The sequence below is a fragment of the Onychostoma macrolepis genome, chromosome 06, assembly GCF_012432095.1.
Source record: "Onychostoma macrolepis isolate SWU-2019 chromosome 06, ASM1243209v1, whole genome shotgun sequence".
Classification (NCBI taxonomy): Eukaryota; Metazoa; Chordata; class Actinopteri; order Cypriniformes; family Cyprinidae; genus Onychostoma; species Onychostoma macrolepis.
The window spans coordinates 31,940,199-31,967,489 of record NC_081160.1 but is presented as its reverse complement, the minus strand read 5'-3'; the positions used below and the strand labels follow the sequence as shown (position 1 = coordinate 31,967,489).

At 34.6% G+C, this 27,291-nt stretch overlaps 2 protein-coding genes across 3 annotated transcripts in view; one reads left to right on the top strand and one right to left on the bottom strand.

The window, feature by feature from the left end:
* Positions 1-5,442, bottom strand: part of necab3 (N-terminal EF-hand calcium binding protein 3) — a 45,723-nt gene extending 40,281 nt beyond the window's left edge. The window contains exon 1 of the mRNA XM_058779954.1: positions 5,179-5,442. Coding sequence (XP_058635937.1) covers positions 5,179-5,304 — 126 coding nt within the window. The 5' untranslated portion in view covers positions 5,305-5,442. The remainder of the gene's footprint in view (positions 1-5,178) is intronic.
* Positions 5,443-6,570: 1,128 nt separating this feature from the next.
* itcha (itchy E3 ubiquitin protein ligase a) lies at positions 6,571-26,782 on the top strand. 2 transcript variants are annotated; one of them, XM_058779687.1, is made up of 24 exons: positions 6,571-6,749; positions 11,639-11,699; positions 11,811-11,952; positions 12,552-12,676; positions 13,304-13,435; positions 13,570-13,618; positions 14,760-14,923; positions 15,792-15,975; positions 16,240-16,335; positions 17,016-17,190; positions 17,324-17,393; positions 17,514-17,598; positions 18,232-18,360; positions 18,569-18,641; positions 19,163-19,234; positions 19,342-19,430; positions 19,516-19,675; positions 19,767-19,900; positions 20,039-20,179; positions 21,164-21,284; positions 21,457-21,561; positions 21,678-21,774; positions 23,758-23,830; positions 24,970-26,782. In XM_058779687.1, the coding sequence occupies exons 2-24, from the start codon at positions 11,675-11,677 to the stop codon at positions 25,067-25,069; spliced, it is 2,541 nt and encodes an 846-aa protein (XP_058635670.1). In that variant the 5' UTR covers positions 6,571-6,749; positions 11,639-11,674; the 3' UTR covers positions 25,070-26,782. The 2 variants fall into 2 exon arrangements, with proteins under 2 accessions (XP_058635670.1, XP_058635671.1); XM_058779688.1 differs by lacking the exon at positions 6,571-6,749 and adding an exon at positions 6,793-7,032.
* Positions 26,783-27,291: the final 509 nt, after the last annotated feature.

Below are 27,291 nucleotides of genomic sequence, written 5' to 3'. Positions count from 1 at the left end.
CTTAAATTGGTCACAATTAACTGTTATTGCAAGCATCACAATAATCCACCAGTTAACTCAGATTATTGTGATGTTTTTATCAGCTGTTTGGACTCTCATTCTGACGGCACCTGTCGGCAACCTGTCCACAGAAGCAATCAATCAATCAGATTCCAGACTCTCCACCATGGCCGAGACCAAAGAGCTGTCCAAGGATGTCAGGGACAAGATTGTAGACCTACACAAGGCTGGAATGGATGACAAGACCATCGCCAAGCAGCTCGGTGAGAAGGTGACAACAGTTGGTGCGATTATTCACAAATGGAAGAAACACAAAATAACTGTCAGTCTCCCTCGGACTGGGGCTCCATGTAAGATCTCACCTCGTGGAGTTTCAATGATCATGAGAACGGTGAGGAATCAGCCCAGAACTACACGGGAGGATCTTGTGATCTCAAGGCAGCTGGGACCATAGTCACCAAGAAAACAATTGGTAACACACTACGCCGTGAAGGACTGAAATCCTGCAGCGCCCGCAAGCTCCCCCTGCTCAAGAAAGCACATGTACAGCCCGTCTGAAGTTTGCCAATGATTCAGAGGAGAACTGGGTGAAAGTGTTGTGGTCAGATGAGACCAAAATCCAGGTCTTTGGCATCAGCTCAACTCTCTGTGTTTGGAGGAGGAGGAATGCTGCTTATGACCCCAAGAATACCATCCCCACCGTCACACATGGAGGTGCAAACATTATGCTTTGGGGGTGTTTTTCTGCTAAGGGGACAGGACAACTGCACCACATCAAAGGGACGATGGACGGGGCCGTGTACCGTCAGGGCCAGGGCATTGAAAATGGGTCATGGATGGGTAAACACACGGCCAAGGCAACAAAGGAGTGGCTCAAGAAGAAGCACATTAAGGTCCTGGAGTGGCCTACAGCCAGTGTCCAGACCTTAATCCCATAGAAAATCTGTGGAGGGAGCTAAAGGTTCGAGTTGCCAAACATCAGCCTCGAAACCTTAATGACTTGGAGAGGATCTGCAAAGAGAAGTGGAACAAAATCCCTCCTGAGATGTGTGCAAACCTGGTGGCCAACTACAAGAAACGTCTGACCTCTGTGATTGCCACCAAGCACTAAGTCATGGTTTGCGAAGGCGTCAAATACTTATTTGACTCATTAAATTGCAAATCAATTTATAACTTTTTTGAAATGTGTTTTTCTGGATTTTTTGTTGTTGTTATTCTGTCTCTCACTGTTCAAATAAACCTACCGTTAAAATTACACACTGATCATTTCTTTGTCAGTGGGCAAACGTACAAAATCATCAGGGGATCATATAATTATTTCTCCCACTGTACATAAAAAGTGCAGTTTCACAAGTTTAATCAAATACAAGCAACTTTAAAACACAGCTAACTGGCTTGCAGAATTTAAATGTCATTCAGACAAATAGTATTAACTAAAACCAATAGTTGGATTCACACACTGTGTGTATTTGGCTGAGAGCCACACACAATCAAACCAGCGCTGACTAATCCCTTCAGAGCAGATTAATCTAAGCAAAACGACACCGGGATGGAGATTAAAAGGTGAAATATACTCCGCTTATGAAGAGCAGGTCGCATGTGTGTTGATTCTTCAGCTTCATATGACACAATAAGGTTTGTAAAAGCCAGATGTGCGATAGAGCATTGCCAAAAGATAAGTGTAGGATAATGCATCATTAACAATGTCCTTTAAAGGTCATCTGAGCTTCCTGCCGAGAGATCGTTTCCAATGGCTCTCTGGCAGGTGTTGAGCCAGTGGGGAGACACGGGTCCTACTGACTCCGTTCACTAGAAAGAGAACAAACGATTCGCAAAGCACAATATCAGTTGAGTCACGGTTTATAAATAGGCCTGACAGCATCTTAGTTAATCCAAATCTCTTTCTCCTTCAGAGCCCACGGTTCAGTATCAGTGCACAAGAGCTTCAAACGCGGGCCGAGGGAATTATAAGTAGCTGTTCGCTCTTCTCATGTCAGTCGGCTTTAGAAATTTCGAGGATACAGACCCGGGAAAGATGATTAGCAATTATCGCTTCGGGGAGCAAATAAATACCTCCCACAAACGGGTCTCAGTATGGATCTCAGTATGGGTCATTTACTGTATCTCTAGGGGAAATATTTTCCTGCTAATAATCTCAATCTGATATACATACATACATTAAACATATTGTCATATATGAAGTAAAAATATAGGAAGCCTATTATAAATTGGTGCAATTTCATATATTAACAGGTCTAGCCCATACAAATACATATGTTTATGTATGCGTAATATATTTTTGGACACATATGTCATGTATATCCATCCTAAAACCTGTCCATACATGTTCATATTATATAATATAAAAAATACGCATGTACTTAAAAAAAAAAAAAAAAATATATATATATATATATATATATATATATATATAAACCTAAAGATGTTTTGCATTTTAATAGTTGCATATATATATATATATATATATATATATATATATATTGTTGACATATATTTGTGACCCTGACGACAAAATCAGTCTTAAGTGTCAATTTTTTCGAAATTGAGATTTATACATCATCTGAAAGCTGAATAAATAAGCTTTCTGTTGATGTATGGTTTGTTAGGATCGGACAATATTTGGCTGAGATATAACTATTTGAATATATGGAATCTGAGGGTGCAAAAAAATCAAAATATTGAGAAAATCGCCTTTAAAGTTGTCCAAATGAAGTTCTTAGCAATGCATATTACTAATCAAAAATTAAGTTGATACATTTACGGTAACAAATTTACAAAATATCTTCATGGAACATGATCTTTTCTTCATATCCTAATGATTTTTGGCATAAAAGAAAAATCAATAATTTTGACCCATACAATGTATTTTTGGCTATTGCTACAAATATACCCCAGCGACTTAAGACTGGTTTTGTGGTCCAGGGTCACATATATAAAACATATAACCATATCAAAAAACATTATATAGATAATATTAACATATGTACATTTACAAATTTTACCATGGGAAGTTTATAAGTATATGTTATAAACTTATATTTTCATCCACCCAGAGAACTAATGCCATACATTACATTTGCTGCTATTTTCATGCCAGATAGTAAACAACGCCCTAGCAACCACCTAGAATATCCTAGCAACACATTAAAACACTCTAGAATCCGGATGTGAGTTTTTGCACTCACGATTACCTCTTCATAAAATGCAAAACTCTAGTTTGGTGATGATATGAGAAGGCTCAGTAGTTCCTGCAATATTTAATTTCATGCATAATTCTACATCCTGAATACAAATTCATAAATAAGAGATGCTTCAACGTGATCTGAAATGCAAGGCAAAAGACAACAACATTAGCAATCGTCTCTTTAATGAAACTATGAGAATATATGACAGAATCACACACTGAGATCAGCCTGCGCTCGAACAGATTGAATTCATCCAAGCAGCACAGCAACATTAATCATGATGCACATCAGAACTGTCAGAAAACTTTTCTGTATTTGCTGTGATGATCAAAGACACGCAACTTTTCTTCCCCAAGCGCACGCTAAAGGATGAAAGCTTAAGATACAAACACAATGCGTTGACTTTTTGTATCTCCCAAACGCACACGTCGAGCTCTTAATTTACAGACAACAAAAGCTGGAGCTGTGTGAACTGTTAACATAAAACCTCTGCAACCCATAATGTGATGTGAAAGGAGGATATGAGGATATTCAAGAATAAAAATGTAAGACGGGACTTGATTTTATCCATCTGGAATTGATTAGATCAAGAAAAGCAAGCGTTTCATATCTCAATGCTAGATCTGAATGTGGATTGCAATGAAAGATCAATTTCACTCTCCAGAACTTCTCCACTTATCCCAGTGGTGATGCTTCTTTTTCAAATCAATCATTATTTGATATTATTGCCATAACCTATATTATTTCAGTTAGGATTTTAGAAAGCATGTACAACAACAATGACTTAAGAGTATTTGGCAGCTTTTTAACATTAACCAAATGCCTGCAGCCAAAAAAGAAGAGTTGCTTCAGACACAGAACAAGTTAATGCTTTTAAATTAAAGATTGCACTAATGAATCATGCAGAATAAGACCAGGAACATGTGCTAAATAAGGTCAATTTTGATTTCAGGTTGACTTTAAGGACAAGCATGCACACACACACACACACACACACACAAACACACACACATCCTCTCTGTTGTCAGACCCCCTCTATGACAGCTTACTTAACCCTGCTGAGAGAACATCTGCAAATTTTTATCTGTCACTTACACGACTGCACACAGCCTTCAAGGTGCTGAAGCAGGTACTGCTTGTACAATGATTTTACATTAAACACATCCACAACACATGCAATAAATATGCAAGACAGATGAAATACAGGAAGATTATATAGCCTAAGTATCAATGCACTGCAATATTGATGATATCCTTGATTATTTTTTTGTAGCTGCATAATTTGACTTCTAAAAGCTCTATATGATAATGATTGGACATTCTAAACAAAAAACAAACATGCAAACATACAAAAAAAATCTATCCATTTTTAGAGAATATATTGCATTGTAGAAAAGAAGGAAACCGTGACAGTCAGTTCCCTCAAATATGCTTCGTCAGTGGATGCTGCAATTGTTTAATTGTACAACATGAATGCATAAAAGCATCAAAATCATTAAGCATGAATGACAAACTGGCAGAGTGACAAAGACAAGCATTCTCAGTAGAATACAAAGAGATGACAATTTCTGTTCATATGCATATTGAAGCCTCTACGTTACACATGCATTAGGCCTATATTTAAATATGTAAATGATCTATATATGTATAGCTACTATATAGGCTACTGGCTATCTGATGTTGCAATGGAAGCCTAAAAATAAGACATGACAATGCATTTGGATTTTCTTCTTGTGCTTCATAATAATTGCATAAGCTTAATGCATCATTTATTCCCCAAACTGTACCTATAACAATCAGTGCTTTATAGCATAATCTATTTTAAGATTATATTTCAATATGTGCATAACCACCCTCTCTCTCTGTCCTACATTAATAGAAGTGTTACAATGACTTGTGTTCTTGGGTTCAAGGTTAATGTTTGCATGGTCACCTATTGGTGGGTTCACTGACCGAACGTTTGGCTACTTACATCGTGAAAGATGGACAGTCCATGAACCGCATCCTGAATCTGATGCTGCTGCTGCTGTTTGGAGCGGAGATGCTCGCGCTTCGCCGACTGGAGACACATCGTGATCATTTCGGTGCACGCCAACATCTTTTAACGAGCTGTTTAAGAATTTAGGAAGAAGAATATGTACTTTAAGACACCTATATATGCAGATCTCGGAGTTAATGAAATCGGAACTGCGGTGTGAACAGCAGTACGGCGCTAGTCTTCTGGACGAATGCTGCTGATGCTGAGGAATACTAGTGAACGCCAAAGAATCGTTCTTTCGAGTGAACCGGTTCTTTTGAATGATTCGGACGAACTGATTCGAAAAGCGCTTGTGAATCACTGGCCTAAAACCTCTCTTTTCTTTTCTTACTTTTCTTTTCTTCTTATAAAAAGACATATCCAAAATCTCCTCTGTAAAGAACTTTAACTTTTAACCTGGCTTTATCCAAAGTTGCGATTTCTGTTCTGGAATAGCCTATATATATATATATATATATATTCGGATATCTATTAATTTTCACTCTATTAACATATGATGTCTTGCCTTATGGTAATAATTTTGACCGGTGGACAAAACGAATCGATGCATCTTTTTTATCGCAACACTTCACTGAAACGAATCTCCGAACGAACCGATTCGCGGAAATGATTCAGACTACCAAAAGCCACCGAGGAAGTTCTTGTTCTGTCTCTCCACCTCCTCGGATGCTGATTGGTCCAGCAGTAACTCAATGGACATCACTCCCTCGACTCGCTTTTGCTAGGACAAATCCATTTATGTTACTTGCAGCAATTTATTAAATGATATGACATAATATGACAATGAATACATAAATAAACATAAAATAAAAATGAGTTATAATGAAACAGTATGTCCACAGGTCATCTAAGGGCCACAATTTATTGAGAGCCACCTTTATAATAAAACACATATTCAATGTATTTGCATAGTATACCAATGTTTTTCAGAAAATGTGACAAATACCATGGTACTCACTGGTAATATATGCAAAAACCCCTATGGCGGCCCATGGTGTATGTACAAAAACGGCATGTACCGTAGTAATAACAAATATACAATGTTTTTGTTTTATAGTACTGGCTTACATTTCAAAGTACCATACGAGAAAATACCATCACTGTGACATGATTACCAATGTTTTCCAAAAGAAAAGAATACCATGGTACCTGCCCTGACAAATAGCGCCATCTCGTGGAAAAACAGCCCTTAAATAATGTTAATAAATCCATTCCCCGCTCATTCTAAAGTACTCACGCGCATACCTGATGTTTCAGGCTTTACACGGGTAAAATAAGACACAATGTACACACCTGCCCTGTACAAACAAACATGATCCGAATGGACGCACGTCGCGTCACGTGACGGGGTCGCGTGGTGACGTCACTCTGACATGGCGCCGGTGCTGGTGGCGGACCTTTGGTCTCCCGGTTGAGATGGAGCAAAGTTTATTCAAACGACGGGAAGTTGACCTCGGATCCCGTTAAAACCGAGATCTAGAAACATTTCCCGCGATCATAAGACGGTAAGATATAAGTGACACACGCGTATAGAGGACAACATGGAAGAAAAACAGCCGTGTTTTGATAACGCGTTAGCTCGTTTGACCGGTGACTGACTGTTAGACTGTGTGGCGGGTGATGTTTTGACAGCTCGTTAAGTAATATACGTAAATTATAGTCTGGAACGATTGTAAACTATCAGTATTAGTTTCCAAGACATATATGTGTTTAATTGAGTCATAAACGTCCTGCAGACTTTTGTAGCTGCGACACCGTCAGTCAGAAACGCTACGTGACGCCACTTCTGTAAGTACTGTTACTGTATCATAATAACACAGTGTTGGGCTAGTTACTCAAAAAATGTAATATATTACTCCTTACTAGTTACTCCTTTCAAAAGTAATATTGTTATTTTACTTATTACTTTCTGGCAACAGTAATTAGTTACATTACTTTTTCTTCACGCCCCACAGAAGTTATAACGGTGTATCTTCCACATAAAATTCGTCTTGTATGTTACTAACAACATATTTCTTCCTCATAATTTGACCGAAATCCACATTGGATCGCAGTCAGAAGTTATTACAAACAATCAATAGTGATTGATAGTGACATTCAAGGAGAAGTGTTGTATTCATCTCATTAATTGTCATGTGTAGCTTGAAGCTAATTGGAATTTCTCCGTTACCTGTATATGATTATATTTCATTATGTATTTTATCAAATCACATAAGTTTGTAAGAAACTGTTTAATTTTCCAAAACGTTTTTAATTATAGTAATATAATGTACCACATGTTGATCAGAGTGATGCCAGAGTAAAGTAAAGCCGCAATTTACACATCAGTGGTGTTCAGATCGTCTTTTTCCTGACAAAATCAATATAATGCAATATTTCTAGCTGGTGAATGTAAGCTTTTCCATATTCCAAGCTTGCCTGCTGCACTGGGGACATCACATGCATGTGCGAGTCATGAAAATTATGAAAATAAATCTAGGAATTATTTGATTGTTGGATTTTAAATCAGCGGGGTTGAGGCATCAAAAGTAACTATGCTGTTTTATGGATGGTAACTGTAATATTATTACTGAAATCTTATTAATTAGTAATTAGTTAGACTACTAGTTACTGCAAAAAGTAATAATATTACAGTAACTAAGTTACTAGTAACTAGTTACTGCCCTACACTTATCATAACACAGTGATGGTGTGTATATATAAGTATCTGACAACCATGGTATGAAAAATTATCTGCCACGAAATTTACATAGTACTCCAAGATGCTTGGAATAGCATGGGATTGTGAATTCTGTGGTATGTGTCAACGTATCATGCTATTACCATCTGATATACCGTGGTAAAATCACAGTGCTTTATTGTAATGGCTTGATATTTTGAAAAAAGACAAGACACCACAGCTGAACAGGGTAAAAAATTAACTACATTAAGACAGTCTTCATTTGCAAGTTTTCTGAAATCTCATGTTTACAAATGCAAATGAGGCATTATCTAATTAAATGTGTATTCATTTGCATACTTTTCTAGAACAGAAACCTGAACGTTGGATAAAGCCAGGCTCACTTATGTTGACACATTAGAGTTAAAAGTATTTACAGAGGGGATTTTGGAATTTTTTTTTTTTTTTTTATCACTCCGGAAATACTGTCAACAGCCATAAAAATACATTTTTACCATGTTTTTAGGAAAAAGCTAATTATATAAATTGGGTGAATGATATATGAACAAACCCCTCTGTAAAACACGTCGAACTACAGATAGGATTAAAACTGTCAAGTTGTTGTATGTAAGTGAGATATGTATTGGGAATCCACAGATGCACTGAAATGTCTAGTTTGGATGTTTTCTTTCTACTATTCTGAAAGAAGACATGTTATGCAAACAAAATAGGTCAAAATCTCAAAATGTGCCAGTGCATGAAAAAACAATGATTTTGCCTGTAGTGTCTTGCCTTATTAAAAGTGAAACCACAGTCGTTCAACAGTTCCTGTGCTAATTTGTGAACTATTCAAATCATTGCTGGTCAATTTATAAAGTGCTTAAAAATCATCATCATTTTTCATGTGGTTAACTAACCCCTGACTGTGTGCTGATGTAAGCTTTTATCATGATACACTAGCAGGCAGAATTAAGCCAGAAAATACTAAAGATGGATTAGAGGAATATCAAACTTGTTTTAATGAGTAATAGTCTATTGGTTTATTGATAAAGCCTTCAGCTCTGCTGCTGGTGTCGCTGGTGAACTGATGGATGAATGTTAACCAGGCGTCTTTACAGAGTTTAGACTTTTAATAGAATATTTCTCACAAAAATTGACTCGTCTTTTACTTTAATGTTCTTGGAGTTTGACAGCTCCAGTAACCTTTAACTTTCATTGAACGGGAAAGAACATAAAGAACATTTTTCTTTTGTGTTGCACAGATGAGAGAAAGTCATACAGGTGTAGTGATGTGTGGATGAGCAAATAATGACAGATGACTATTCTTAAAACATTTGATCCAGTTTAAGATTATTAAGATTAAATGTTATGCTGATAGAAAGTAGCCTATATCTTTAAAGTGGTTTTTAGTCAACATGAAACATAAAAGATGGACAGGCTAATGTGGGAGAATATCAGGCCAGTTATCAGAGCTGTCAGTTGCTCTATTGGGCTGGCATTGTGTTATCACTACATTGTATTTTTTATTTGCAGTAGATGGTTAATCGTGTTTTTATGCCTGGAAAAATTACACATTTAATTATGAAATATATTTTGTGAATTCTGCCGATGTAAATATGTCACTAAGGTGAAGTTTTATTGAAATTGTGAGAATAATTTATTATCATTGCGATGCTATTATAGTTTTTATTAATATTTTTAATCAGTTTTAATAATTTAAGTTAAAATCTATAGTAATTTTGTTTAGGGATGCACCGATATGACAATTTTGGGTCAATACCGATAATTCTTTATACATGAAAGCCGATAATCGATATGTTGGCCGATATATCTAAATCCAATTTTTTATATAATTTTTGAGAGCCTGATTAGAAAAAAAGTCTCATGATTAAAAACCATTAAACACTTCAACATAAATCAAACATAATGCAGCCTTACAAATAAATAAAGCAATGCTTAAATAATGCAAACAAGTCACTGGACAACATTACATGTAAAAAAATAAATAAATAAAAAATCATGTGCCGTGGATAAATTAAACGGAATAGCCTCTGCACTGACAATTAAATTATTTTAATTAAACCATATTATTGATGAAAATTATAACAAAAATAAAAGTGGTGGTTATTATTCATATATCAATGATTTTGAAAAAGAAGTATGTTAAATTAATACCACTGTTTCAAATAGCAGCATGCAGTTTTAGCGCTGCTGGAGAGCTGAATGAACACTGGTAAATTGAAGCGCTTATTATTTATACAACATAATCATAATATTATAACTTGTATATGCACAAAAAGATGCAAATGTGCAAGATCCTGAACTAAGTTATGCACTAATAAGATGAGACACGCTCTTGGCTTATCCTGAAACAATGCGCTGAAACATGACAAATTAGACCAAAGAATTCACAACGTTTTGTTATAATAGTATTCTCATTATAATATTATATATATGATAGTCCCAATCATTGTTATTAATGTTGTGCATTGCTGTTCGAGCTGCGTTCGCTGAAACTTGAGAGCTGAATGAACACCGAGTTTAAACTGAAGCGCTTTGCTGGCAGCTTATTTAACTCAAGGAAACGCATCATATATGAGATTAATCAGCTGTTTATACAACATAAACATAATATTACAACTTGTATATACAAAAAGACGCAAATTCACAAGTGAACTTGAACTAAGTAGTGCTAACCAGAATGTGTATACTTCTGTATATCGGCCAAATTTTCTTATCGGTTCGATAACGATAACAGAAAAATGAACATTTATCGGTCGATACCGATATGGTGGCCGATATATCGTGCATCCCTAATTTTGTTGTGTGTTTTTGTCATTTTTAAGTTATTGTTATTTAATTTATGTCTGTATAGTTTAGCCTGTCATTTCTTTTTTAGTTTTAGTTATTTTAGTACATCATGTTAAACTAAATTAAAATCCAAAAATTATGCTTTGACAACTAGCTGAAATAATAATAATAAAAAAGGTTTACTTTACTTCAAGTAACAAAAATGGGTTTATTTATGGTTTCAGTTAAATATAATAGGCTTGCATGGAATTAAATTCTAATAGGATCTTGTGGCGGTGGAAAATATCAGCAGAGCAAGTAAAAAAGGACAAAAAAAGTTATTTTTGATTCCCGATGAAATGACTTGCTTGAAGAAGTAAAATGATTTACAAGTTAGCATTTCATGACATTTACAGTTTGTTCCAAATCATAATTGATTTGAAGTTCAGTTTGTACTCTTTGGTTCATCAGTAGAATGTCAATGGGCTCTTTGTAAATGTCTGTATTGTTTATCAGCACTTCCTCTCAGTGGACAGACTGATTCCTGTAGTGACTGAGACGTGGAAGTCTCTAATTACATCATCTGTAATCTGCCAAGGGTTACTGCAGACTTCTGTTGTGAGATTAGCTGTTAGCGCAGACAGAACGAGGACATGCATCACACACCAGCACTAAACGACATACAACACCGTTCAGGGATCAGATGTGTCGATACAGTGCGTTTGGTGACAGATCAGCCAGTAAAATCCATGTAAGACAGTGGGTTTTGTTGGCTTAGTCAACATGACACCATATCCTGTTTTGCTCGTAATTGTTCCACATTACAGAAGTAAAATAGGTTGCAAATGCTGTTACATGTTGAGATGCATCTCAGTTCATGAGTTTTTGTGATGATGAAACTTAACCGAATTAATATTGATCTATATATTTATTCGTGTATTTCAGATTTGAGTCACAACAAGTGTTTTTAATGGCCACACAATGAAGGCTCAACTTCAAATAACAGGTGAGCTTTACAAAGTGATCTCTATTTTATGTTATTGCAAGACATTTGTTGACTCGTTATACTTGTTATACTTTTAATAGATCTGTGATTGTATTTGTCATCTTTTGTCAGTTCTGTCCGCTAAGCTTCGGGACAATAAGAAGAATTGGTTTGGGCCCAGTCCTTATGTTGAGGTGTGTGTGGACGGCCAGTCCAAGAAGACGGAGAAATGCACCAACACTCACAGTCCCAAATGGAAACAGTCTCTCACTTTGTAAGAATGAAATACGTCGCTGCTGAGTTACAGAACAGATCCAGGATCAATATTTGTCATATTTATATTCTCTCTCTAGACTAAAAATTAATGTTATTATGATAAATACAATATTAAAGTGTAATGATTTTTTTTTGCCATTATTTATATACATTTATAGCATTTATTAATATTTTGAATTAGCTTTAATTTTTATATTTTCACTTTATTTATATTTCTAGTTTTGATAATTTTGTTTTGTGTTTTGTCATTTATATTATTTTTTAAGCTTTATTTTTATTTTAGTTTTAGTAATTTTAGTATTCAACTTAAATTTAAAGCAATATTGTATTTTGTTTATTAATATTTATGTTTTATTATTTTTTTAAATGTTTTTGTAATTTTTATTGTTTTATAATATTCTTTTTAGTTTTAATTGATATTTATTTTAGTTTTAATAATTTAATATTTCAACTTAAATTTAAGGCAATATTTCAAAAATTTTCTTAAATATTTATATTTTATTTCAGCTTCATTTTAGTTATATAAAATAGTAATTTTAATAGTTTTATTTTCATGTAGCAGTAACAACGCTGCTCTGTTGATCATATTCCTTATAGGATCGTCACCCCTTTCAGCAAGTTAATTTTCCGGGTTTGGAGTCACCAGACACTTAAATCGGACATTTTGCTGGGCATGGCCGCTCTGGAGGTCAGCGAGACCTTAAAAGCCAACGATATGAAGAGTGAGTTTCCATATTCTCTCATTATTCAGAGTCAGGTCTCTGTAGTGTGTTATGTTAGATTGTTTTGTGTTTTATTGCCTCTTTGTGATGGAGAAAGGCAGGTGAACAGACTCATAGCACAAAACAAAGACTCTTTTCAGATAATTTGGTCACATGGAAATCATGTGACTACTCACAGATTGAGTGAATGCAATCTGAGGGCGTTGAGTAGCCCACAACCAGGTTAACGTTTCCTTTTCCTGTGACCTGAAGTGTCACTGTGAGCTTGTTTACCTTGTGAAGCCAATTTAACTTCCAGGTCAGCTTCTATGAATATGCTTTAAAAGCTTACATTTATTTAATCAGCTTTATGTTGCTATTCTTATGGTAAAACATGCTTGCAAACTGCAGTGATGCCTGATATGTGAGCAAATCATTCTTGTGAGTCAGTTCTTTTCAATAAATCTTTTGAATCTATTCATAACTCAGTCAGAATGAGTCATTCATTAAAATTTTTTTATTCAATACACCCTGGAAATGTCATGGAAATTCATTGATCAATCAGGATGCTGCTTTTACAGGCTGGGAACATTCATTTTTCAGTTCTGTAAGTAGTGTTATTGTAAAGATTGTGTTTGTGTGTCTCAGTCTGTGAGGTGGTGCAGACGCTGCAGCTGAGTTCAGACAGAGAGCGTGCAGATGTGGTTGGAGATCTCTCGGTGTGTCTGGATGGACTGCAGGTGGATCCCGAGACTTTTGCTTCTGAGGAACAAAAGCACAGTTGAGACCTTCTTTATCCCTTCAAAACACACTCGGCTTGTTTTCAGCAGCAGTTAATAGATTTAGATTCTTTCCTGTTTAAAATATGTATTTCCCACACGTGACATTTGTGTATTGTTTCTCTTCAATCACAGATGCTGTTGTAAATGGAGATTCCAAACTGAACGGGGACATGGCAGGAAGGTAAAATAAAAATTGCAATTCCACTTCTGAGGGAATATTACCAAAATATGTTTAGAAAGAGCTTGAATCCGTCGTGTTCTTGGTGAAATTAGTTCTCCGGGAAAATATCTTGACTGCCTACTCAGTGCACTTGACATTTTATAGAACATAATGCATAGTTTATTGATGCATAAAAGCTAAAAAAAAATGTATCTGCTCTTATTATTTTGATTTAAAAGAAGATGCATAAAGGTTATGGCTAGATTATTGAATGTTATCAGTTGAATTGTGGAAATATAAAACAGGAATGCTGTAGATTAATTTTTTTAAAAATATTTCTATTTAGATTCAATTTATTTTTATTTAAGTTTTAGTACTTCAACTTAATTATTTCAGTTAGCTGCTGTTATTGAATATTAGTTGTTAGCAGATACATTTTTATTTAGCTGTAATTTATTTTATTTCAATTTAATTCGGTTTTAAGAAGATGCATAACAAATCATGGCCAGATTATTGAATGTTAACAGATTAATTGTGGAATATAAAATTTCTATGTCATGCACATAAATCAGCAGTGTTGTAGATGTAAAAAAAAAAGATGTATTTTTTAAATATTTGTTTTTAGCTTTAATTATTTTTTTTATTTCAGTTTAATGCAGTTTCAAAAAAGGCATAAACAATGATGGCCAGATTACTGAATATTAATAGCTGAATTATGGAATATAAAAATTCTTTGGCATGCACAAATAGCAGGAATGTTTTTGTAAAATTAATTATTTAGCTATAATTGTTGTGACTTTTTTTTATGACTTTTTCACTTCCTTTTATGTAAAGCACTTTGAATTACCACTGTATATGAAATGTGCTATACAAATAAACTTGCCTTGCCTATAATTCATTCTTATTCAAATTTACTTAATTTTAATCAGATGCATAAACATTATGGCCAGATTTTTGAATGTTAGCAGTTGAATTATGGAATATAAAGCTTATATGTCATGCACAGAAAACAGAAATGTTCTAGATGTTAAAAAATATGTATATTTTTAGCCATTGTCTAAGTTGAAAATCACCTGTTTTAAGTTCTTGACTCATGCTGAGTAAACCTCAGTCTATGCACTAATTGAATTTTGACGTTTGTGTATGTTTGTTGTTGGTCTAGTCGAGATTCTTCCCCATCCAGTGATATCGCTGATGAAGTGCCGCTGCCCAACGGTCACGCAGTGGGAAGTACGGGGTCTGCCTCTCCATCCGCAGGGGCTCTGAGACCACATCGACCCCAGCGGCCGCCGCCCGTCTCACCGCATAAACCTACTTCCTCCACAGGTAGGGAACATTACCAAGGGACTCACATCCTGCATTTTCATAGCATTTGTGTTTGGAATTAAGGCTTCTTTGGCTGCATTTACACTGCAAGTCTTAACGCACAGATCCGATCTTTTGGCCATATCAATTTTTTGGCCCGCCTGTTTACATTAGGGCTGTCAAATAAAAATTTGAGTTTTGAATATTCGTAGAATAAAAAAAAAAAAAAATCCAAATTTGAATGCAAAAACGCTGCATTGGAATATTAGGTGTGCAGCTTTATCAGTGGTGCACGAAATGCGATGACGATTTAAGTGTTACGTTTTAATGTTGTTGTTAGCGTATCCATTTGAACCCACTAGATGCGGCGATGCTGCATTATTCATTCAAAATATTGTAAAAAAAGAGAACATCAATGTGGAGAAGATGTTGTTTACGTCAAAACTGAAACCAAGCCATTCACACAGAACGCATTTTCTAGAGGGACATCTATCACTGTTGCACTCGTGTGTCACACAAGAGAACCGTATGTTTAGAAAGCATGTAAAAAACTTTTAAAAAGCTTTGTTTTTTCTCATGTTTTTAAATGAAAACAGTACTCTGTGATTGGCTTTCATTTACATTTACGAGAAGTGCCTGTTATACAAGGTTTCAGTCATCGTTCAAAGTAGTAAGAACTAGGACAGGAAGGGATAAGGATAGTAAGAGAACAGAAAAAGTGAAGGAATATAATTTTTTTTTTTTTATGATGAGGCAGTTAGATGCTCATGAAAAAGATGGTTTTCGTCCCTTTGTATTAAACTGCATACATGATGCTGCAAAAAATCTGATTTTTTTGTGCCAGTGTAAATGCAGCCTTTAAGGCAAAGTTGCCTTCATTGTTTTTTAGCATCCTCTGCTGGCTCGACTCCCACTCACGGCAGCAGCGCTCCCAGCCCGGAAACATCTCCACGGGTGTGTGTGAACGGAGAAACGGAGAGTCAGGGGTCAGGTTCAGGGTCAAACCAGGCCCCGAGGGTCAGTCCAACGCCTCCCAGAGCTTCACTGATCACTAACGCCCCTCTTCCTCCTGGGTACGTGATACAATTACAGAGAAGGAAAGTTACAAGCAAGTTCCCATGATATCAAAAACATTTAGATCTGTTTTTTTCTAATTAACTAGCTATCATTTAAGCTCCCATATGATTCCATGTGAAGCCTTTATTAAGAGCAGATGCTGCTCTTAATGCTGCTAAATGTCAGGATGACTGAGTGAAAATGAAGACACTATTTAATAACAAGCCTGTATGGATTTAGTCTGATATGTTTTCTTTTCGTTTCTTGGTTAATATGTGTAGCTGGGAGCAGAGAGTGGATCAGAACGGCCGCGTTTACTACGTGGATCACATTGAGAAAAGAACCACATGGGAAAGACCAGAACCGCTACCACCAGGGTAACCATGCTGTCTTCTTTAGAGGTCACTTTTTAGTTTTACAGATTCATCAATTTGCTGCTTATATATGTTTTAATTGCATATTGAATGCAAAGAGTGTAAAGTATGTACTAATTAAATAACCTGGTTAAATGTATAACATAAGATGTCAGGAACAGCTCGCTGCTTTTAGCCACTTTTACCCAAATTATTTAAGATGACTTTCGATTAGTATATCTTAAGCCTGTTTAGTCATTTTATTTTTATTGATGTTTTTTAAAATGTCATGCTTTTTATTGTTTTTATGCTTTCTAAAGATTTTTATTTTCTGACTTATGACCTTTTAGCTGAATTTTATGTATGTATATTTATGTATGTATAATAATAATAATTACACATTATTATTATTATTATTAATATTAATTGTTACAATAAGTATATATTATTATTGTGTTTTTTTTATTCTCAGACCTGTTACCTCTGACCTTTGTATCAAAAATAAATGCTTATAATGAAACGGTTATAATTATACTGAAATCTGATCATTGTTAATTTGTAAATAGTAATAATAACAACAATAAGTGTTATTATTATGATTATTATTTAAAAATGTATTATAAATGTAAAAATTACCGGTGAATAAAACCCAAGGTCAGAAAGTGAGCAGTTGTTTAGAGAATCTTGTGTGTTTTTTGTGGTAGCTGGGAGCGTCGTTTGGACCCGATGGGCCGTGTGTATTATGTGGATCATATAAACAGAACCACCTCATGGCAGAGACCCACACTAGAGTCGGTCCGGAACTACGAGGAGTGGCAGAACCAGCGCAGTCAGCTGCAGGGAGCCATGCAGCGCTTCAACCAGAGATTCATCTACGGAGTGAGTACATTCATAAAAGAGGAAGTACAGTCAGCCAGTCAGACTCTTTTCAAGGGATTTTAAATGAAAGCACGTCAGGATTTTCTCTATAACCCGAGCTGTCCTTGCTCTTTCTATCTGCTCATCTCTTCAGCTGCAGGAACAGCTCGCGCCCACAGCTAATAAAGAGTTTGACCCTCTGGGTCCTCTGCCGCCTGGATGGGGTGAGTCACCAGTCTTTCATTTAATGCGGCAAAAAGAGGAAATCACATTTTACCCTCATAATAGAGCAGCTCACGCTCTCTTTTCTTGAACCTGTGTGTGTCTGCTGGTTTGGCCCACAGAGAAACGGACTGACAGTAATAGGAGGATGTATTTTGTTCACCATCCTACAAGATCCACACAATGGGAAGACCCTCGAACACAAGGGTGCGATGCAATCACAAACTAACCACTGCCAGTGTTGTTTTATCAATTATTTATACACTTTATCTTTTTTGTTTTAATTATATATATATATATATATATATATATATATATATATATATATATATATATATATATATATACATATATATATATATATATATATATATATATATATATATATATATATATATATATAATTTTTGTTAGGATTTTTACATTTCTATTTTAGTTTTATGTAAATACATATATAAATAAATATTATATATATATATATATATATATATATATATATATATATATATATATATATATAATTATTAATATTATCTATTTTATTTTAAATTTTATGCATTTTGTCAGTTTTGTTTGGGATTTTTTTTTTTTTCATTTATTTCCATTTAGTATTTATTTTTTGTTAATTGCCAAAGCAACATTTCTAATTTTTTTCAGTTTTTCATCTAATATTTATATTTTATTTTATTTCAGCTTAATTTTAAATAACAAAATATTTTTTGATACTTTTAGTTCACTATAATAACCCTAACTCTCTCCTTACTATATGACGTTATTTTTCAATCACTGAACTGACATGCAGTATTATGTTTGTTTTTAATTAATGTTTTTGTGTGTCAGGTTGTTGAATGAGAAGCCTTTGCCGGAGGGTTGGGAGATGAGGTTTACAGTGGATGGGATTCCCTATTTTGTCGATCACAACAGACGAACAACGACGTACATCGATCCCCGTACAGGAAAATCCTCGCTGTTAGTCCTTTTAATAGCGTGATATATAAAGAGAAGGTCTTTTGTGACATTCTCAGATGCATACATTCAAAATGCCATACATAAACAGAAATATTTCACATAAGTTAACTGCAGCTGCAGGTTGTTTTAAATAATATCGTGTATTAATGTTTTACAGTCAGGTTTTGGTGTAGTTTCATTGTCTGTTTCTGTCTTTTTGAACCTGCAGTGAGAACGGCCCTCAGATCACATACGTACGAGACTTTAAAGCCAAAGTGCACTATTTCCGCTTCTGGTGTCAGGTAGGACCTCACATACAAGTGGCATTAATTAAAAATGTTTTTTTTAGTTGCTTCGACACTATTTTCATTAATCTTCAGAACTCCACAAAACTGATCAAGCTGTCTATTGTTCTTTCATTAGGCTTGTAAATGATTCATTTCACAGAGTCATTTTAATGGCTGTTAATTCAACTTTTTTTGCGGTATTGTCAGTGAAAATTCATGTTTAAAAATTAGATTTTTTATTTTTTATTCATGTATTAGACATAATAATCCTTATTGAGAATAATGGTTTGATAATTAATTTACAATAATTAATTTATAACAAATGATACAAAATTAATTATGCAAAATGTTTTTATGTGTGATAAAAGGGATTTTGTTTTGACAGTATGCATAAACAATTGAAGAAAAAAATGCATTTATTTGATCTGTTTAGAGATGAGTAAAATAAAAGGCTTAGGAAAATAGTACCAAAGCAAACAAAAAAGTATTTGCATGTGTGATTTATTTTATATTAAAATGTGTTTTTAATACCAAAGCAACTGGCAATGCCTCAGCACATTAAGATCCACGTCAGCCGCAAAACACTGTTCGAGGACTCGTTTCAGCAGGTAAAGTACACTTTTTCGGTACATATTTTACAAGTTAATTCTGGTTTACTTGTGTAATCATGTGGCATGCAGACAGAAGTTAAATGCTTGTGTATTGATTTGTTCAGATTATGGGTTGCCATCCGCAAGATCTGAGACGGAGACTGTGGATTATTTTCCCAGGAGAGGAGGGACTTGACTATGGAGGCGTGGCCAGGTATATTGCGTTATTTACAGGAAGTGATGACTTGAGTTGATATATGTGCGCACACGTATACAGTAATGTTGTGTTTCTGTCATAGGGAATGGTTCTTCCTGCTGTCTCACGAGGTCTTGAACCCCATGTACTGTCTATTTGAGTATGCCGGCAAAGACAACTACTGCCTGCAGATTAACCCCGCCTCCTCCATCAACCCTGACCACCTCAAATACTTCAAGTTCATTGGCCGGTTCATCGCTATGGTACAACTGACGTGGACAATGGAGACACTAAAGTGTCTTAATTTGAAATGCATTGAACTTTTCTGAGTATTATTTGTGTGTTCTCACATAGGCTCTGTTTCATGGGAAATTCATAGACACAGGCTTCTCTTTGCCTTTTTATAAACGCATCCTGAACAAACCTCTGGCTCTGAAAGACCTGGAGTCCATCGACCCGGAGTTTTACAACTCGCTCATCTGGATCAAGTGAGTGAGAATGGGTTACAGAGATGATAAGAGACAACAGTGAGGGCTTGGGGACTACAACTGTGATAATTAGGGATACGAATTACTAGGAAATTAAGAATCATTATTGGTTCTAACTATGAAATGTTTTTTCTATAGAGATAATAATATAGAGGAATGTGGCTTGGAGATGTTTTTCTCGGTGGATAAGGAGATTTTGGGAGAAGTCACTACACATGAACTCAAACCTGATGGAGGAAACATTCAGGTGACAGAGGAAAATAAAGAGGAGTATATCAGGTAAAAAAAACTCATTTATACAGCACAGATAAATTACAGATAATATTTTTAATTTAAAATCATATTTAGAATTATTATTTATATAATTGTATATTAAATATTTAAAAAATACGAATATGTATTATGAATATTTTAAATGATAAATTAGTTAAAAATATTTCTAATTATTTGTATATATGTATTTGTTTTATATTATAATAATTTTAAATATTTTGTAGATTTACAAAGAAAGTTAGCTGCTTTTATTTATATATATATATATATATATATATATATATATATATATATATATATATATATATATATATATATATATATATATATAGAGAGAGAGAGAGAAATAGATATATGAAGATATATATCATTTGCAAAAACAGTTTTTTCATTGTGCATTCCAATTAATCTCAATCAAACTGCAGTTGGGCTATTTGGATTAGGTAAAAATAACTAAAAATACTAGCTAGTTTACACAATAAAAATATGATAACATAATAAAAAACATGATTTTTGAACATTTTAAAACGGAGTTATCTGTTTTTGCAAAACTCTTCATATATAATTATAAAATTACATTTATTACATACAATAATGGCATTATATAATTATATAAATAATTCAAAATATTATGTTAAATGTTAATTTATAATAAATATAATTTATAATTATTATAATTAATGTTAAAATAAATAAATAATAAAATATGTTAATATTAAATACTATATAAAATATATATTTTTTACAAATAAGCCACTAGGACTGTAAAAATATCTAATGAGAATTCTAAAGATTGATTAATTGTTGTTGTGGTTTTTAATTGTAATAATTGTTAATTTATTTTTTAAATAATTATGAATTGTATAATAAAATAATTATAATAAACCTATTTTCAGATTGCATGCATTTTGAATCTTTACGAACAGCATATAGTTACAGCAATATTAGCCATAATATCAGTGAGTGATTGTGAAATGAAACATGTTGCAGGTTGGTTGCTGAGTGGAGGTTGTCCAGAGGGGTTGAGGAACAGACTCAGGCATTTCTCGAGGGCTTTAACGAGGTCTTGCCGCAGCAGTACCTGCAATACTTTGATGCCAAAGAGCTGGAGGTACAAACTACACTTCATAACATTCAAAGGCTTTTTTTGTGCAAATGCATCTCTGACCTCCAAATGTCACAAGACATTTTCAACTATATATTGTGTCTGCTGTTAATATCAGGTGTAAATGAGGCCATAGACAGTGTGTTGTGTCTGTTCTGAACGTGTGATTGTGGTGTAGGTGATGCTGTGCGGGATGCAGGAGATCGATCTGGGCGACTGGCAGAGGAACACCATCTACAGACACTACGCTCGCAGCAGCAAACAGATCGTCTGGTTTTGGCAGGTTAGACTGTTAATCACACTTCAGCATCACACCGCTGGTTAAATTAAACCCTGACCTGTGGAGATCCTCTCATATTGGTATTGGTGATGCAGCAGCTCTTGTCTGTGTGTGTTTAGTTTGTGAAGGAGATCGACAATGAGAAGCGAATGCGTCTGCTGCAGTTTGTGACCGGCACGTGCCGACTTCCTGTCGGGGGATTCGCTGACCTTATGGGTAAGAGTCAAAGTTTGACAGCGTCATGCTAAATCATTGATAATATATATATATATTAAAATGACTGTAATGTAGTATCTTTCTCTTCTGATCCAGGTTATTAACTTTTTTTTTTTTTTCATCTAATTGGCAAAATATTTCATCAAAATAGTAAAATATTACCAAATATATACCAAAATGTAAATAAAAATAATGAAAATATGTAGACATAAAATATGTCTAAAATACGTAGACATGTAAAACAAACAAAAATAATAATAAAAAAGGCAAAAACAACCAACTAAATTACTAAACCCTGAACTACAGTTTTTTTTTTAACTGCTTGCACACAAAATCTTTTCTTGTCACACAATTGACCTATCGGTAAGCCCCTCCCCTCGAACACAGACTAGCCAATGGCAGTCGAGTATCAGTTGCACAGGGAGCGGAACTCTTTAGGTTTCAGCTCCATAGAGAAACATCGGAGGGGTTTATGCTTCAAAAAGGCAAAAACGATGTGCCTGCGGTACTTGTAACACTGATTCCAGATATCCTGAGAGGATGGGCGATATCATTTATTTTATTACATTTCCTGAATTCAAACAAAACAGAGCAAAATGTCCCTAAGTATTCACCCCAATACAAATGAAGACAAAAACGTTAATTTTTAGGTTGTCATACACTCATTAAGTTACAATTTTCATCTGCTCAAGCAGAACGTTAATGTCATCTTGTGCTTTAGCAAGGTATCTCTGGCTAAAACTAGCAAACGTTAAAGTTAGTGAGTCCATGCTAATGTACAAACCTAAATAGCGGACTGTTCTCGCGTCTTGTACAGTGTAGGTCAAAAACACATAAACGAAGGTCTACATTTCAGTGCCTCTCCATATTAAACTGATTAAATGTACATTAATTTAATCGTACCCTGTGATACATGAACAGTGTTGATCCTGCATGTTGTCATCCGACCGTAATATGAGACTTCTCCCGCTTGCATTGTGATCTGTAAACCCTCCTTCAAGTTACCCACCGTATTTATTTTTAAATATTTTATAAATCCCTCCATGAAATATTTAATTCCCATTTGGTGGCCTTCTGTGTCCAAAATTGTGCAAAAACATCGTGGGGCAAGGTTTTCACACTGCAGCTGTCATTGAAAGACAGTGAGCAACTCTGTTTGTTTGTCCGAGGGAGCAACAGTAACTAAGGGGGGCGGGGCTTACCGATAGGTCAGTTTCTGAAAGCTGACACTCAAACAGCAGAAGCACACACCGAATCTGTAAAACCATACGCTAATTCTCAGCCTTTGACTCCGTTTTTGCAAAACACAACACACAATTCTCTATGTAACACACACAAATCTAACATGAATTAATATTACGGCAAATGTGTTTGCAAATGTTTGCTTTTGAGATGTGTTTGTGATATTTTGAATGCAGTGCTTCATTTTGCAAGAGATGTGAGGCATTCTTGGATTTGTGTGTAAAGTTTTGATAAAAAGAGGCAAAGTTTTGAGAATGTGTGTAAGCACTGTAAAAATAAAAATGGAAAATATAAAAATAACAAGTAATTTAAAATATTATTAAAAACTATAATTCCGTCTCTGATGTTTAACATGTTTGATGGAAAGTGAAGAATTAATTCAATCATAAAAATGTTAAATCAACATAAAAAAAAAACTTTCTAAAAAATGATAAAATATTTTGTTTACCTGCATGTCATGTGACCCAATAATTAACATCATCAAACCTTGAACATGTTAACGTGTTTGTCTTTTTTTTTTTTTTTTTAATATTAACTTCAAGTAGATATGTAAAATTAGGTATTCAGAATTCATCAAAATGAAATGGTACCTTCCTCTTGCTACTGTAATGTATGGAAGCAAGTAAACACTCAGAGAGCTGAATGCCTGCACAGCCTGTTGGTTTAAATGCAATGCCAGTCCTTTCTCTTGCACTTTAAAGAATGTGTTTTTTATTAGACGGTATGTTGTGATTTCTGTAGGGAGCAACGGGCCGCAAAAGTTCTGTATTGAGAAAGTGGGAAAAGAAAACTGGCTGCCGAGGAGTCACACATGGTAAGATCAGAAATCATATTTGTGACCCTGGAGCACAAAACCAGTCTTAAGTCGCTGGGGTATATTTGTAGCAATAGCCAAAAATACATTGTATGGGTCAAAATTATCCACTTTTCTTTTATGCCAAAAATCATTAGGATATTAAGTAAAGATCATGTTCCATGAAGATTTTTTGGTAAATTTCTTACCGTAAATGTATCAACTTCATTTTTGATTAGTAATATGCATAGCTAAGAACTTCATTTGGACAACTTTAAAGGCTATTTTCTCAATATTTCGATTTTTTTGCACCCTCAGATTCCAGATTTTCAAATAGTTGTATCTCAGCCAAATATTGTCCGATCCTAACAAATCATACATCGATGGAAAGCTTCGAAAAATTGACACTTAAGACTGGTTTTGTCGTTCAGGGTCACATTTGATTATCATACTGTAGACTATACAGCACTCACTAAAGGCCTGTTCACACCGAACAGTTATAAGAAATAGGCTTTTAAATGTGTGGAAATTGTATTGTGCATTAAAGCAGATATGATCTGGCTTGTCAGCTGGTTTTGCATCAATGAACATAAATGACCAGTGTGCAGTTCATTCACTTCTGCAGACCTCCTTACAATGAAAATCAAGATGAAATCATTTACTATCTTCAAGCTAAAAATATAACATTCTTATAGTTAATAACACTGCTCTGCAGCATCTGAATGAAATCCTGTTTCGTATTAATTTTGGGTGCTGATTCCAAAAGAAGTGCCTGTTTAGCTCCAGCACGTCACAGCTTTCTCACAAGATATGATGCATGCCGTCGCATTTTTGATTTGGGCAGCCATTTGTGCAAAGAAGACGTCTTCACGAGTCTTCCTCTACATCAGATTACAACCATTTGTTCAGTTCTCAGCCCATTTTCACATGTACTGTATGAATGATTCTGAAGACTTATTCAGTTTATTTTATGCCTGATACTGATTTCTGCTGTTTTTAAAGCTGATACTTGTGTATATATACTTTGAAATTAAATTGTTAAACAACTATATAGTTTTTATTGATACTTTTGAACTCAACATTGTCACATTAGGCAATATTAGGCCTTTTTTGAAATGCACAGAAACACAGTTTTTCCGTTTGATTTTTCACCCCACCAGCTTTAACCGTCTGGATCTGCCGCCCTATAAAAGCTACGAGCAGCTGAAGGAGAAGCTGCTGTTTGCCATCGAGGAAACGGAAGGCTTCGGCCAGGAGTGATGCATGCACACCACAGCGTCTTTCAACGCCTTTCCATCACAACACAGCTTTCACCGTCATATCAAACATACTTCCAACCGGGAACGAGGGATAGACGCTCTAGATCCATTAGCTTAGGTTTTCTTACCATCCTGCCTTAGTCGCTGATGGATGCACAGCAATGCAGCGCCCCTCGGCTCACTCTATGCACACTGTGTGACCCTCGTATTAACCTCTTCATGACTGCCGCCCGCCTCCACTGTAGTAATGCACATGCAACAGACTTTTCCTCTAGAACTTGGTTAAATTGAGTTTGCATGGAATGTGTCTGAATGAGTCTCTTCTGTTGTGCACACATGTAAAGAGGAGTGCAAGACACAATTTCTTATGGTTTTTATTGCCACTGTGGATCTGTACCTTCATACAAACCAGTTGAAAAGGGTTGCACTTTATTAGCGAAAACACTGAGTGATAACAGCTAATATGAAACATGCACCAGGTCATATTTCACCTCAAAATCAAGAGAAGTAGAAATATTATTTTGCATGAAGAAAATTAAAAGTTTTTACATTACTTTCATGAAAATCAAGCACATTTTCCCTTAAAATTGACTTGTAATGCAAGAACATCTCATTGTCATTACTGAAAAAAAGAATGGGCTTTATGTTCTTCATGCAAAATATAATTTAGTTTGATTTCGGGTGAGCTGTGACCTATATGCACATATGGTTGGATAAACATAAAGCAATAGCCCAAAAATGCAATCTAATGTCATCTCCACATATTCACAAATATTCACTTTCTCATCAATCTTGCATTCACAAACCACTCGACTGACGCTATAATGTTAGCTGTTTTAGTATGATCAAACCTGCAGCTAAACATCTCGATCCTTTTATACCTTTAATGTGAAAAAAAATCACAATATTTGTGGGAGGAATTAGTGCAAAACTAAAGAAAATGTGCTTTATTTTGGGAAGATATTCATTTGTGTGTGTGTTTTCGAGGTGTTGCAGCATTTGTTGTTCTCCTGAAGATTTAGCACTGAAATAATGGATATTCTGTTTATTTCAAAGATTTTGTTTCTTATTAAGGTGCAAAACACAAAACCAGGACTGTAAATACCAATGTACAAACAATAACGTACGGTTATCAAATGGAGTAAAGCGAAGTGTTCAGCTCAGCAGAGGATATTCCATCATGAATGTGATATGAGTCATATGCATTTCTTTCCAACACATGAGTTTGATTCTTTAACAAAGGGTTTTTAGTATTCAGTGATTTGTTTTCCTCAGTAGATGAGTTCATATCGTGATGAATTGAATCCATCGGGTTGGTTTATGGGTGTCTGCTGTTTCCTTTAGGATGTCTGGTTACAGGGCACTTTATTTTAGGTCATATTTTCTAATTTCGATTTAAAGTGAACTGACAAATAAAGGTCAGAGATGGACAGCGTCCAGCTAAACGCCTCACTTCTGATGTTACGTGTTGTCATGTCTTACAGCGTTTTGTAGCTCTGACTGTGTCGAGGCCAGATGAGTGGCTTACCTCTTTATTTTCTTAACACTGTAAATCATGTAACAACTAGCCTGTGATCTGGAACATTAACATCAATTAAGCTGGGTTTAATGATTTGAATTATATTTATTTTTCTTAAGTGAATGTGTACAGTTGGATGATTAATATAAAAATACCAATTTATTCTCAGCTGAAGGAATAAAAAAAAAAAAAAGATTACAAAATGTGTTGTTTCTTTTATTCTCATTTATTCTGTACATTTAACATGACCAGTTTGCCAAAGCATGTTTCTAAATATAAAAACGATGCCCGATGATGAACAAGTTTAGATGAAAAGACTAAATAAAAAGCAGTAGATTCTGTTAAATTAATTTCCTTTTATTCAGCAGGTTATTCAGAGAAAAAAAATACAATTAATAAATATACAAAAATGCTTTGTAATAGAAATGATAAAGAATAGTAATAAACTGATAATAATAAAGTACCCTTTTTATTGTTAAATTAATATGTTATTTAGAATATTCAGTGTTCTGTTGCGGGCTATTCTTGGTTATTTTGGGGGAAAATACACTATTAATATTATTAAATTAGTATAAATAAATAAATAGTTATAGTATTATATTCATATTGATTAATATTATAATCTTTACTATATTCACATTTAAAAAAAAGAAAAAAACGAGAGCTTTTCGTTTAAAATAAATCAAGACTGAGTTATAATGTTC

Bases quoted from the DNA above. Each gene is read 5' to 3' on its own strand.
- itcha (XM_058779687.1), top strand. From the start codon at position 11,675: ATGAAGGCTCAACTTCAAATAACAG. The intron at 16,336-17,015 runs GTAACCATGCTG...TTTTTGTGGTAG, and splicing joins CCAGAACCGCTACCACCAGG to CTGGGAGCGTCGTTTGGACC. The intron at 20,180-21,163 runs GTAAAAAAAACT...AACATGTTGCAG, and splicing joins AATAAAGAGGAGTATATCAG to GTTGGTTGCTGAGTGGAGGT.